The 15058-nt window shown below is 45.5% G+C and overlaps 1 protein-coding gene across 1 annotated transcript in view; it reads left to right on the forward strand.

Annotated features, from left to right (window-relative positions):
- CPVL (carboxypeptidase, vitellogenic like) overlaps positions 1 to 15058 on the forward strand; it is a 101224-nt gene that overhangs the window by 39069 nt on the left and 47097 nt on the right. The window contains exons 4-7 of the mRNA XM_015558158.1: positions 2319 to 2433; positions 3652 to 3710; positions 4769 to 4848; positions 9803 to 9869. Of these exons, the coding sequence (XP_015413644.1) occupies positions 2319 to 2433; positions 3652 to 3710; positions 4769 to 4848; positions 9803 to 9869 (321 nt within the window). The remainder of the gene's footprint in view (positions 1 to 2318; positions 2434 to 3651; positions 3711 to 4768; positions 4849 to 9802; positions 9870 to 15058) is intronic.

A 15058-nucleotide genomic window follows, 5' to 3' on the forward strand; every position in this document is an offset into this window, starting at 1 on the left:
TTTGATTCCGGTCAAGGGCATGTACCTTGGTTGCCGGCACATCCCCAGTGGGGTGTGTGCAGGAGTCAGCTGCTCGATGTTTCTCTCTCATCGATGTTTCTAACTCTCTTTTCCTCTCCCTTCCTCTCTGTAAAAAAGTCAATAAAATATATAGTTTTTAAATTGACTAGAGAAGATGTCAGCCAAAGGAGCAAGAAAAAGCACCAAACCACCCACTTCTACTCTCTCCTGTAGAGATGGTTTACCTTAAAAGCATCTATAACTTCCTGATATTTCTCTATTATAACAATAGCTAACGTTTGCAGAACCCGTGCTATATGCCCCCCACTGCGCTTCCTGAAAATCAACTTATTTAATCCTCCCAACAACTAAGTGGCATAGGTACTATGATTGATCTCCATTTTACAGGTGGGGAAACTGAGGTCCAGAAAGCTTAGGTAACCTGCCTAACGTAACACAACTGGTGGATAGCAAAGTCCAGATTTGAATCCAGTTTAGGGCCAGAGCTCACAGACTTATCCATTATACTGTGCTGACTCTTGGAACTATAGCCTGCCGATCTGACTCTGGGCTCCTGCCATTTTTACCTATTTCCCTAGTGATAAGCACCGTTTATACTGACTGTGCCTTTATCATGCATTAGGTGTCGGTCCATGGGCTTCATAAATAGTATCCCATTTAATTCCTTGATGCTAGAGAGGAGACCAGAGGTAACCCCTGGTAGGGTGGCTGTTCTTCCTATCCCCTCTTTCAGCAAGGCCTCCTTAGGCCCTTTCCAAAGCTCTGCACCCAACTTCTCATGACTGAAGAAGAGCAATCCCTCTTCTAGCCCCTCTGTCCGCAAGGCTAGAACTCGGTATGATCAGCTCTTCCTCCAGGTTCTCCACCAGGCATCCCAGAGCACCTCCTCTTGAGTTAGTCTTGCCCTCTGCCCACAGCCTTCTCACACCATCCATGTTTGGAGCCAATCCTCTCAGACCTTCTCGTCAAGTGCCAATTTGTCTCTAGGGCTGAGCTAAGTAAGAGGAGGCAGCATTTCATTCTGGGCAGAAGCAACAGGATCTTTGCCCAGCCTGGCTGACCGGACATCAAATGAGCCATGTCGTCACAGAAGGGCTCACTGTCACCTCCCGGTCTGAGTCTGGTGGAGGCCCCGGAGCTGCTTCTAGATGGCTCTGGAGGTGTCACTGGCGCAGGCAGTGTCTGTACCCACTGCTCCTACACCCAGTCCTTTTTCTTGAGCATTTCCCTGGCATTTCCTTTTGTCTTTAGCATTGTTCCCAGGCTCTTGGGTGGCTGGACCCTCCTGTGCCTTCAGGTCTTACTTAGCTCAACATTCAGGTTCTCATTGAGTCCTTCCCTGACTACCATGTCTAAAGGCAGCCCCTCTTTCTCAGCCGTCACTCTCTTCACATCACCCTTACTAGGACTTCCTTTTCATTCTCCTTAATCATCACATTTCTGTATTGACTTACACGTTGTCTATATTCCCCATGAGAATGTAAGCTCGAAGAGGACAAGGAGTTTTCTTCTTTCCTCGCCCTCTGCTGTGTACCTTCTTGCATACTTCCCGACCCACAGGAGGTGCTCAGCAGGTGTGGGCTGAATGAAAGAACTAACGACTCCTCTGTCATTGAGAGTGATGACATTGACACCGCTGCAGCATCCCAACCCCGCCAGGGACCTTTTCTTATTTACGTCTCCAGCATCTCCTACATACATCCGTCTGATGTTTAGGGTTTTGTTACTGTTTGCATGGGCTGAATGCTTCTCAGTTTCCTTGTGTTGAATGAAGTTGCTGTTGTCCCTGGGGACACCTTCTGAGTGAATAAAATCAGAAAGACCATTTGGAGACACCTTCTGAGTGAATAAAATCAGAAAGGCCAGTGAAAGGGGCAAACTGTTACTGAGAACGATGGATTCTTTGTGCCTCTTTGGGAATATGTTGGTCAAATGGAAGAGTCCCTCGAAAGTTTAAACAGCTGAAATGCTGTAACCATGTCCCAGGCAGTGTGCTAGGTACCTAGGGACATACACAGGTATAGCTTCTGCATTCAATGGATTTTCTGACTATTTCTGACTATTGGCGAGAATTCAGACAATGGCGTAAGATAGACCCCAGGATATGAGGCAAATACTATTTCAAAACTAAAAAAGAGGGGGAGCACTTCGCTTATAGTGGAGAGGGTCATTGGGGTCTGGGAGGTCGTCATGAGGTGTAATCCAGGCTGGGAAAGACTGAAGATTTGCCTACATTCGCTTGTGTGCATTGCACAGCCTCAGTGCTCTGTGTGGTTACTGCCTCTCTGTCCCTCCAGGTAGATTCGGAGACCGCGCCGGTGGTTCTCTGGCTGCAGGGCGGGCCGGGAAGCTCGTCCATGTTTGGACTCTTTGTTGAACATGGACCTTATATTGTCACCAAAAACCTGACCCGTAAGTATTGCTACTTTCCTGTGGAGAACTCTTTGTCTGAACCTTATATCTGCTCTAGAAGTAATTTAGAGTGTGCACTGAACCCCTAGGAGGAGCTTAACAGTTCCAGATTATAAAAACAGTGTCTGCCCGAGAAGGAGGGGCCAGCAGGGTGAGCCTGCCGGCTGGGCTGCTTTCTCCCTTGAAATTTAGGTGAAAGGTTCTAAGCTATTTTCCTGCAGTCTGCTGCTAACTCAAGCAGTCTGGGCCTATGAAAACAGGTGGTATTTATTACCACTTGGGCAAGCTCTTTTGCATGGTCCTAATGGGTGGAATTATATCCCTAATTATTCATAGGAACTGCACACTGTCCGGTTCAGTCACGTAAGTGATCAGATATCTTGGAAGCAGGATACTGTGGGTGGAGACTGGAATGAAGGAAGAAGTGGGGGAGGAGCCACTTTGGCTGTAACCCAAGTGAACCTCCATCTATTTTGGGGGTTGGGGTGGGGGAGGGGGTGTTTACTTTCCCTGGGTTAGAATCTGGAGGGTGACCCAGCTTGTGACTCAGCAGAAAAGTGTGTGCCAACTCTGTTGAGGTTGCTCTCTTAGGCGTTAGGTGGGAGGAAGGGGATCAGCAGGACGGAACATGAGGACGATCCCTTGGGTGGGAGAGATGGGTGTACTGCATAGTTGGTTGATGGGTGTTCTACATGAACCAAGTAGCACAGGGGTTTGTTTTATTTAAAAATATATATATGTATTTTAAAAGTATATATATATATTTTTTTTTTTTTTGGAGAGGAAGGGAAAGGGAGAGAAACATCAATGATGAGAGAGAATCATTGATCAGCTGCCTCCCCCATGACCCATGACCCCTACTGGGGATTGAGCCCACAACCCAATCATGTGCCCTGACTGGGAATCAAACAGTGACCTCCTGGTTCATAGGTTGATGCTCAACTACTGAGTCACACCAGCTGGGCAGTTGCACAGAGTTTTGTTCCCAAATTGCATCTTAGATGTAGACACCCTCTGGGTCGGGGGCAAGTAAAGGAGAGGACAGGAGAGGAGAAGGGGCTGGTGTCTGTTCCCACTGTGAGAAGACACAGCAGTTAGAGGGACACCATGTTGACATGGTGGGGAGAGGTGGGCATGCTGGGCTCTGAACCAGATCTGAGCCTTCAGTAGGGTGTTCGGTTCATGACCCTTTCACTAACCTGGTCTCTGTTTCCCCAGTGCACGCCCGAGACTTCCCTTGGACCAGCACCCTGTCCATGCTGTACATCGATAATCCGGTGAGTACAAACGGCCAGTGACAGGGCAACGTGGGCCTCTCGTCTTCCCGATGTCATGGTTATTATATGGTGGCAGGACTCCTAATCTTTCCAATGGAATTCTAGACATAAAAAGTCAAAACTGGCTTCCTTCACCGTTACAGCGGCAGAATGCCTCTTCTCAGCACAGGAAGCCACTTCTCCTTGGGACGTTCTTCTGAACCCGAGTCCAATAAGCTGCAGAGCAGGAGCGTGAATTTAGGACCAGCCTCTGCAGATGTTTGCCCCTCATTTCTCCAACCCCTCTCCCTTCCCAGATGGTTCAAAGAGAAAACAGGTCAATAGGGAGGAGCGTTCTTGTCCTCGCTCTTCCCCATCAACCATTCTCTTTCCTGGTCAGTAACTGCATATTTAAATAAATGTTGAATTAAATGTCTCGTTCCCTTGAGTGTTTCAAGGGAGAAAATATTTATATCTGGTGGGTGGTGCCTTTGTTAGACAAATTATTTATGCAGAGTAAGTAGTAGCTTCTTTTAGTTACAACTCAGTTGTCTATGAGCTTCTAGGTAGAAGGAAACATGAGTGTAAAACAAAATGTTAATTGTTTTAAAACCTCTTGCCTACTGAAGGTGAAAGGGATTAGGGGCCATATTTTTCACACGATCTGGTACCTCCAGCCTGGAGAGTTCCTTCCTGGCAGGACAGCAATGCACCCTCCCGGTTTCAGAGAGGAGACAGCTTTGGGTCTTTGACGCTGTAGCAGGGGCCAAGAAAAGGTGAATTCCTCGGCCTTAAATCAACATCTGGCAGGGTCCCCACTGTGGAATCAGGACAGCTGGACCACTGACCTAGGGCAGAGTTTTATGCTGATGCATTGTATTCGGGCTTGGAGGGGGGAAGGGAAGTAGGTGGAATGTCGCATCCTCCTGTGAGGATGACTAAGAGCACATGGCACAAAGCCGAGGTCAGAGGCTTGGCTCTTGGAACAGGTCTATTTCCTTCCCATGTGGTGTTTCCCTCTGTGGGGCGCAAAGCACATATTTCTCTGTGGCTCTACCTGCTCATTATCTCCCCTTCAGGTGGGCACAGGTTTCAGCTTTACTGATGACTCCCAGGGATATGCAGTCACAGAGGATGATGTGGCTCGAGACTTATTCAGGTAAGAGGCCCTGGCTCTCTCTTCAGACTCAACACTTTTCTCTCTCAGTAGGAAAGTGCTTGTAGTAGTAGAAGTATTACCGATTGGTCCTCCTAGTGTAATTCCCAAAGGCATTTTAAGACACACACACCGTCTACTTTCCACTTTGTTATGTTAATCACTGATAATTGTAAAAGTGGCCAGCAGAGAAAGTAACAAGGAGGGGGGAAAGCTTGAGACATAATTATGATTTAGCAAATTATATCCTTTAAGAAACAATGGAAACAGGGCAGGTTATTCAACCAAACGTGATCATCAGACCTTTGGCCAGGTGCCTCAGGGGGTTCTGTTGACCATGTAAGATGAACTTGGCATTTCCAGGAAGCAGCATCTCAGATGTCTGTTTTTCTCCCAGGGTTCCCACACACACACTTTTTTTAAAAAAAAAAAATATTATTTTATTGATTTTTTTTACAGAGAGGAAGGGAGAGGGATAGAGAGTTAGAAACATCAATGAGAGAGAAACATGGATCAGCTGCCTCCTGCACACCTCCTACTGGGGATGTGCCCGCAACCAAGGTACATGTCCTTGACCGGAAATGAACCTGGGACCTTCCGGTCTGAAGGCCAACACTCTATCCACTGAGCCAAACCGGTTAGGGCCCAGGGTTCCCCCTTTTGTGGCCTTCAGGGCAGTTTTTCATTCTCTTGCTTCTTCTTATGACTCTTCAGGCTAAAAGCTGAGCTCGATAGCTAGTCTCTTCCCTTCCCCTTCATCTTACAAAATTACTACTTTAGTAAAAAAAATTGAAGGAAAATGGAAAGTTGCAAGCTTGATCAAACAGTATACATATAATTTCTTCCTTTCTTTTCCCTAAATGACTATAGCTATTTTTAGTATGTATATGTTTTTTTAAAAGTAAGTGACCTTTCATATTTGTGCACATTTTTCCAGCCTGTAACTTATTACTAGAGACCAAGTCCTGAGTTCTTTCCAATCACTAGGCCACCACTCTTTGTAATAATTCACTCCAAGAACCCCAGTGGCCAGAAAGAGTTAACCAGCTCCTCTACCCCGACCTCCCCCAAACACTCACTCTGCTAATTACTTGGTGAGGGAACCGCACCAGGTCCAAAAGTGAAAATGAATCCAATAGAGTCAGAGGTTTTTCATCGGACAAAAGCTTTCCGTTCTATTCTTTGTGCCCAAGCGAGTGGTGGGATGGGAATGGAGGTGGGGGGTGGGGTAGGGGGACAGGAACTTTGTGCCTTTCTCCCAGAGTCATCACTCTCTCCTCTGCTTTCTGACCCAGAAAAGAATATGGCTGTCGTCTCCTACACTTCATTTGCCACATGTCCCATTATTTAAACACTTCCATTCAGTTTTGGGGGGAATGCATAGGACCCCACCCTTATGTTTCCAGGTACAGTGGATCCTGGGAGCAGGTTGGGCAGATCCTGGCAGAGGTCCCTGCCCCTTCCCCCTTGGTCTGATTTATTCCCCCCAAACCCCCCTGCACAGACATAGTCCCGCTGTCCTTATAAGTGTGCTCAAGCTCCATGTCTTTCTCATTTAGTACTGACTGTGGGCTCTCTTTTGGTTTAAATCCAAACCAGCTTAGTTGTTTAACTAGCAAACACCCCGAGGGCGGAGGTTCTGCATTAAAGAAACACATCAATCCCCTCTAAGCCAGGGGGTTGCAACCCTGCCATTCCTTTTCTGTCTCTCCTTCCCCTCCCCCCAGGATGGTCCCAGCTTCCAGTTGACCCTCCGTGTGGATATTTACTGCGGACATGTGGTACATCTCCTCTTGCATGACATGTAAAGGGAACCTATTTCAAAGCATGCATTGTTTATAGCTGTTTGAGTTCTTTTCGCTTTAGGCTCTTAGAACTGGAAAATAGCTAATCAAGGGTCGTGCAGAAAACTGACTTCAGCTGTTCCCTTCCCAGTTTACACTATTTGTTTCTTCTCTCCTGCTCCCCAGATGGGCGGTCGGCATAAAAAGGTCGCTTTGAAACCTGTAAGCAGGCTACTGCAGGGTTAGAAAGTAAACCTTTCTCCTTCTCCCTTTGAAAACCACCTTTCTTCTGAAAATCCCATTTCTTTGGACTATTACTAGTGCCCGGCTGCAAGGAGAAGCCTCCTCAAGGGGCATTTGACATTCACATTCAGGCTGCTTTTCCCTGTGTTTGGAAATGAAACGTTTTCACCACCAGATGTTTAAATGTTCTTCTCCTTCGTTTCTTTTCTTCGGACTTGAACTGTGCTATTGAGCCACAATGCCTCTCTGGTTCAGAAAATAAAATAAAATAAATGTGCCAAAGAATAAGAACTTAACTACCTTTGACTAGGAGTATACCAACTGGTGCCCATCTCCTTCTACCTCTCTTGTCCGATGGCCCGTTCCTGGTGCTGGGGCCGCAGAGTCAGCAACCCCACAGCCCCTGCTCTCGCGATGCACCCCATGCTACTTAATCACAGTCAAATGGACATGGTACTACCATTCTACTCCACATGCCAGAGTGCATGGGAAATGATGTCTGTGGCTACACAAAGCCTCACACAGTGTGGTTATGAGATAGTCATGTGTTCAATGAGAACGTGGCCCAGTCCTCATGGGTTGGAGGAGATCATGGCCCAGCCGCTCCAGAGGTGGAAGGAATGGACGCAGAGGGTGGGCCCCATCTGTGGCAACAGCACAAAACCACCAGGATTCTTCTTGCTCAGCCTGTTTTGTGAAAGCATCAGTGACTAAAGATGCTCCTTGTTTGGTGTGTGCTATTATGCAGCTTTTACTTAGATCCTTTTGACCTCAATCCTCCTGAACGTCTTGTATTTATTGTGCCTCTGACACCGTCAGGCCTGACCAGTCCCAGTGCTGTCTTCAGTCTCGTGAGCATTGTCATTTTCACACACCTTTTCGGACCTGAACTCATCTTCCCTTTTTGGGTCCGAGGAGTATTTTCTGCTAGTTATTCTCTCTTACAAGCCCTGTCTCTTCCTGTTGTCTTTCAATGCACCTTTCCGCCACCTGGTAGCTTTTGACTTAAATTCTAATTATTAGAGAAGGTCTTGGCTCAAAGCCAGCAAGGTTGCCAAGTAGAATCGCCTGGAAGAGGCATGTTTCCTGGTGCCTAAACACAGCATGGAGTGAGTGCGCGCACGTGCACACACACACACACACACACGCATGTGTGTACATTATGTATTACATATTTTTGCGATTCCGCTTCTAAAATTTGGAATTTTATGTGGCCATAATTCTAGATTATATTTTTAGGCAAACCATCATGTAACGAGAAGAATCCTTGAGTAAAACACAGTTAAATGAGCAAATGCCTATGTAAATCTAACTCACTAAATTTACCTTTTTTATTTTTCACTCCCATTTAAGAAAGACCCCCCAAGAGCTTGCTATTATTAGCCTTTTTCTTGTTGTTCTGATCTTACTGTTAAGTTAAAAATCTATGATAACTTCCTCAAGCGGGGTCTTGCTTTGGGCACTTCACCTACAGAATCCTGGCATCCTTTGAGCTAGAAGCAACTAAGATTTCCAGATAAAGGGCAGAATGCCCAGTTAAATTTGAATTTTAGATAAACAATGAATACTTTTTTAACCTAAGTATATCCCATGCAATATTTGGGACACACTTAGCAAAAACCTTATTTGTTGCTTATCTAAAATTCTAATTTAATTGGGCACCTTGTATTTTTATTTGCTAAATCTGGCAACTCTCACAACTCAACAACAAATTCTCCAGGCAAATAAGCTTTAACCTAAGGCATATGGCTAAATTGAAATTTACTAAATTAAATTATCTAATATTTCCTTTTCCCAATTAGCAGGAAGAGCGAAAGGGACGTCACTTTTAGCCTAAAGGTTAGAGAGGGAAAGGAGGAGGATCAACTCCTATTTTTATCTGTGCTCTAAAGGCAGCTTATTGTCAGCACTAACATGCAAGCTGTATAAAGCAGCTTCCAAGGTTTCGTTTCTATAAATAACAAATAGAGAAATACGCTGAAACTCTACGGTAGTGTGTAACGGTGGATTTTTATGGAGCCTTTGAAAAGTAAATATAGCCAGGATCATGGTGATTGTAATGACCCAGTTGTGCCTCTCTGTAACCCTGGAACTTCCTCCTCCTCCTGATTTTGCAGGGCGTCCTGCCTTTCATCTTTCCTGGGTGGTTCATGGCTTTAAGTCCCTCAGCAGGAAAAAAACTGGAACAAAATCCCTGCCTGGCTACTCAGGCATTGCAAGCTGGGTGAAAACAGTCATAGAGTGTCTGAGTTTCACACGGTTTTGTTTCGTTGAGTCTATTTAAGTCTGTTGCAGCATAACTCACCCAAGTGGCTTTGGCATTCTGTAGTAAATATGATTTTTTTGGAGACTAGAGGCCATTGGACATTTCCTTCCATATCTGTGGCCTTTCAGTGATTTTCTTTAGAGTGCCGTCATTTCACGTCTTTTCTGTGTTTTTGTTATTAAAAACACTGAAATTCTGGGAGGCCCATTAGAAATGTTCAGGGTTGCCCACAGGGAGAGGGAGGTAAGCGCTAGAGGTTCCCATTACCTGACCACAAACCTGGGTTAATGAGGTCACAAGGTTTGCAAAACTGCCTCCAAGAATTGCTAAGTAGAAGGTGAAAGCCTGGATCACTTGGCTCAAGGTAAATGATCCAAGTTGGTAACCCAGAGATTTGCAAACGTGCCCAGAGTGTGGACGTCCACTTGTCTCAACTTCTAAGTATCACAAAGTAAGACCACAAGTATTTTCTAACCATCAAGTGTGGAGTGTTATGCACATGAGACATTGAAAACGATGCCTGCAGGAGCTTACACCACAATGGTATCCTGTCTTAAATGTGAAACCTATTGTGAAGGCTTGGATTGGGGAGCATGAAGCGTTTCTGACGCCATATGATTTTTCTTGCTGTTTTTTTTTTTTTGTTTGTTTGTTTGTTTTGCAGTGCACTAGTCCAGTTCTTCCAGTTGTTTCCTGAATACCAAGAGAATGACTTTTATGCCACTGGAGAGGTGAGTTGAAGTCATGGTTTCTTGTGGTCTTCCAAGGGGACTGAAATATATTAGCGGGTAGCATCTGTCAGTCTTCTAAAGAGATCTTTCACTTCTATTCTTTTCAATATTTTACATTTTAAAACATCACTGTGGGCTCATAGGTTGTAATTTCTGTTTGATGTTTTAACATTTCTTGCCATCGTTATTGCTTTTGATGCTCACATTGTCCCACATTTGATCAACGGGAGCCCCTCTGTCTGGTTCCTATGTCCTTTTGACAGATCCCCATTAGTCTTTGAGCATGTCTGTGCTTTTGGCACAAATATATTTCTAGGATTATCTTGTGCTTTCCCTGCCCAAGCCCTGGAACCAGTCATTTCTTCAAGGAATCTTGGTTCTTTTTAATGGGGAATGGTATTTAGAAACCAAGACCCGCGTACTAAGTGTGCTCATTACTACTGGGATGCAATTTCTTCTAGACTTGGTCTATGGACAGGTATAGGAGGCAAAATGGTACAAAGTCATGCCATCATTTTAATTCAACGTCACAAGCTTCTTCCCTCCCACATCCTGTATCTGTATGCTCCGTTTTTCACATTGAAGGCCAGGTTCCCAACAGCATCAGTGTGTTTACTCTTTTGCTCAATCCTACATGTGCCAAATGGCTTCACAATTGCTGCATTAGTACCACTACAACAAGAAACCCCCAAGTTACTGTCAATATTTTTGCTATAATTATTTTTATCATTAGATTATTATTTCACCACAGGTTGCCACAGGTTGTTTTTTTTTTTTTTTTAAAGTACTATGTTTAAAGGTTATAAGAACTGATTCTATTTTTAGGGTGATATGTTACAATTGAATATACAGGTTCACGTGCATATATTGATTACAATTTTGGGATTTGCTTTTTTCATTCATTTAAATTTAAGGTTATTTCAAAAATGTGTAGCAGCCAGTATTCTGAGACCACAAAAATTTCTAGGTGCTAGTTGTGAACAAAACAGGAAAAAATACCCTGCCTTTATACATCCTAAGAGGAGAAGACAGTATTAATAACAAAGAAATAGGCACTGTGCAGTCATGCAATGATAGATGTCATGAGGAGGAAAAAACAAGGTTATGGTTAGAGAGTGATGGAGGTACTACTTAGGATAAATTGGTCAGAGAAAGACTCCGGTAAGGAGACAATTGCGTGAGTCCTGAGTGATGTCGTGGGGTTGGCTGTCGTACCTGGAAGAAAAGCTTTCCTGGAAGGAGGAATAGCAAATGCAAACACTCTGAGGTGGGGGCAGGCTTGCTGTGCTCAAGGGAAAGCACAGAGCCACTGAGGAAGGAGCCAAGATGGGAAGGGCAGGCAGGTCATGTGGGGCCCTGATGCCCATGGTAGAGTTTCAATTTCATTCTAAGTGTCTTGGGAAATCACTGCAGGGTGCAGTGAAAGAGTAGTTCGAATCAAATGCAATACAACACACATATATTGAGTATCTACTATATCAGAGGTATTGGATAAGTGTTGGAAATTTAATGATTACTATGACATTGACTCCATCCTCTATCTGAAAGTAACAATTTAAGCACAACACAGAACGAAAAGTGCAATCAGAGAAGCAGCCATAAGGACAAGTAGCACAGGAGAGTGCAAATAGCCACCTCTCAATATGGGATCATCAGGAAAGGCCAGACAGAGGAGCCAAAAGTTAAACTGGATTTTGGAAGATGAGTAGGGGTACATTACTCAAGGCCCTCTTGCTTGCAAGTGACAGAAACCCTATTCAAGGTGGCGTAAGGCAGCCTGGGTTGATGGACATCAGGAATGGCTGGAGATGGGTGCTCAAACATAGTCATCGGGATCTTGTCTTTCATTCTCTCTCGATCTATTCACTTGGCTTTGCACTTCGCCGGTTTTATTCTCGGGTAAGTTCTTTCCACCCGTGCCTTGCCCCTCCACCCCTTCCAGAGCTCTGGTATAGCCTACCAGCTCAACTTCTCTTTCCCAGTAATTCCACCCATATTCCTGAATCTCATATGAGCCATTTGGATCCCATGCCCATTCTAAAACTAATAACTGGCGTTGGAGGATAGAATATCAAACTGACCAGAGTGGTACCTGAGGCCCACCCCAAAGCCCTGGGAGGGATCATAGTGGGGCCCTCACCCTCTGAACTGCAGGGCCTGGGAGATGAGTGGTCTCCACAGGACGATCCAAGTGATGATACCTGAGGAAGGGCTGGAAGGATTCTGGGCCAGCACAAACCACAGGGGTCCATTCCAAGGGACCCAATGTGACAAATAGTCTTTGTTTTCCAAAGGAATCGCTAGTTAATGGAACTGGGAGCTCCCTTCTCTTCAGCCTGCGTTCCTCTAAGGCGTTCGGAAAGGACATTCTGATTGCTTATTTTTTAAAGCCAGTAAGCTAATTACCCCGTTGGGATGATTTGAGATCTCTACCAATAATTCCCTGCTATTCCTTGCCTTTTAACCTACTTCAAAGGCAGGTTGGGGAAAAGGGCAGGAAGAGACCCTCCCATCATTCTTGGTAGCAACCGTGGAGAATGCCCAGTCTCCCCCGCCCACAGAAGAGCCATAGGCCTAGTGTGTAATCCCTTGTCTTGCAAATGATGTGGGGATGTTGTTAACTATGAGGTTGAACTTTCAGCAAAGCTGCCAAATTCCGGATGGAAAATTTGTCTATTTCATGTCCGCCTGGTGGTTCCCACGCATGTAATTTCCGATGTGCGTAGGAAAGAACCATTTTATATTTACGCGCTTTGCTGCCAGGACGAATACGTTTAAGGAAGCCTGTGCCTTCCAAGTGATGAAGGGAGATGTGAGCCAGGGCAGGCAGCATCTGGGCTAGAGAGGCAGTGCCAGGCAGCATCCTCATAAGGGCTCCACGGGACACGTCAAATCTGGGGGCATGTCTCCTAGAAGGAAGACCACTAAATAAAGCCTGGATGGTTTATTGTCATTAGAAAGCTATGTTTCTGCAGTCTGGTTTGCTCCATCTGGTCTTCTGTTTCAAGGCAGGATGGAGAAGTGGAAGGCACTCGGTAAATAAGCAGGAGCCCCTGGAGTCATTGCTGGCCTTGCCTCCCTCTGGATGATTCCAAACATGTTCTTTACTGTCTGCAGCCTTCTGCTTCTCATCTTCCCATCAGAGGGGTGGGTTTGTAAACTAGATCACCTCTGGGGGCAGTTCACTTTACCAGAATTCCAACTGTAGTTACCACATGTACTCTTAAAGCATCTGTGGGCCATTGCAGTTTTAATATAATACCACCCACTCTTCCTGTCTCCACCACCAAAAAGAAGAAGAAGAAGAAGAAGAAGAAGAAGAAGAAGGAGAAGGAGAAGGAGAAGGAGGAGAAGGAGAAGGAGAAGGAGAAGGAGAAGGAGAAGGAGAAGGAGAAGGAGAAGGAGAAGAAGAAGAAATTTCAAGAAGAGGAAATTCTTTTTCCTTCTGAACTCTAATTTCCTCATAGTCTTAGGCAGATTGAACAATTAATGCCACTCAATTTGTAGAATCGTCCTTGAAAAATAAATAGGTAAACTTAGAGAGGGTTTTCTGCTTCTCGGTGCAAATGTCCTGGACCTAAATGTCCTTGACCTACGTGTACTGTGGATGAGGGTAGCCTGACGCTCCAAGGATCTGGAGCAGCTGTTTTGTGCCCCAACTTTGGTGCAAGTAAGTCTGGAAGCAATAATAGTACCTACTGCATAGGGTTGTTTTAAACATTTAATTAGATAATCCTCCTCAAATATTTAGCAGAGTGACTGGCTGTGGTGAGTGCCCAACACATGATGACTATTATTACTACTCATGTTGAAAAGCTGCATTAATATATATATATTTGGAGCCATAATATATTAAGGCTTCAAAGCACATGGCTTAATGCGCGTGGACAGGAGCTGGGCGTTTAGAAAGCTCTGCTCACCTGGTTGGGGATGTGGCGTCGTCTCCCCTGTCATCTTGACACCATCTTTAAAAGAAGTGGTTGCTTCATCAAGGGATGACAGTGCAGCTTAGAAGCGGATACTAGACATTTCGGAAAGCAGATGCGTCGGGAGCAACCCCAGGCTCCTTGTCGCTGCGTGTGGACCATGGCGAGACCAGGAGGCTCAGTGCGGCCCGCAGTCAGCGCGATGAGGAAGGACTGCTTTCTCTCCATTTCTGCCCGGAACACCAACTGGAATTAATTTGCTCTAAAGAGAGAAAAATGTGTCTGTAAATCACCCTCCTCCAGGCATGAACAAAAAAGGACTTCAAAGAGGAGAAAGAAGCTGCATTTAATTCACATCATTAACTTGCTTTCTAAGTGTTATTCTTTCTGAGCCAGCGACTGTTGGAGAGGTGCCTCTTGTTCCTGAGGTGCAGGCGCACTTAGCCTCCTCTCCAGGGAACACGGGCCCAGCGAGACCTCAAACCAAATCGGCCCTCCATTGTCCTCGCAGCATGTGGCTTTCTGTCGACCCCGTGAACGATCCAGCACTTACGATGGCAGCGGCAGTGAGTGGATGGATGGGAGCTCTTTCAAAGGCACAGGGCGCCTGGTGGAAACTCTGGCTGCTCTTCTGATCAGCGGAAGGGGCCTCCGCTCCTTAGAAGCCGTTTTGCAACCATGGCTAATTTCAGGGCCCCATAAAGGCAAAACTTGGAAGCTATTTAAAAATTAGTGAGCTTAATAGGATACTTTATCTTCATTTGCATGAGCGAAGTCCTGCTGGCATCAGGGAGTCTGACAACCTTGATTGAAAGCACCATGGTTCACTGGGTTGGGAGTAGCAGGAGGGGTAGGCTCTCTGTAGGCCCGAGCCATGTTTGTTTAATTTGTTTCATATAATACTGAGCACATTACTTTTTTTAATATATTTTTATTGATTTCAGAGAGAGAGATGGCAACATCAATGATGGGAGAGAAACATTGATTGGCGTGGCATCCTACATACTCCTACTGGGGATCAAGTCCGCAATCCGGGCATGTGTCCTGACGGGAATTGAACCGTGACCTCCTGGTTCATAGGTCGATGCTCAACCACTGAGCCACGCCGCCCAGGCCTGAGCACATTACTTAATGAATGTTAGAGAGTGGCTTCTCCCAAAGCTCTTACTAGATGAAATGAAAATATCGGTGGTATTTCTCTCCAGCTTCCTTTCATCACCCTTTCATGGCCCTTCTCTCCCTGTACTTCCCAGGCCTGGGGGC

Source organism: Myotis davidii, unplaced genomic scaffold (genome assembly GCF_000327345.1).
Source record: "Myotis davidii unplaced genomic scaffold, ASM32734v1 scaffold168, whole genome shotgun sequence".
Taxonomy (NCBI): Eukaryota; Metazoa; Chordata; class Mammalia; order Chiroptera; family Vespertilionidae; genus Myotis; species Myotis davidii.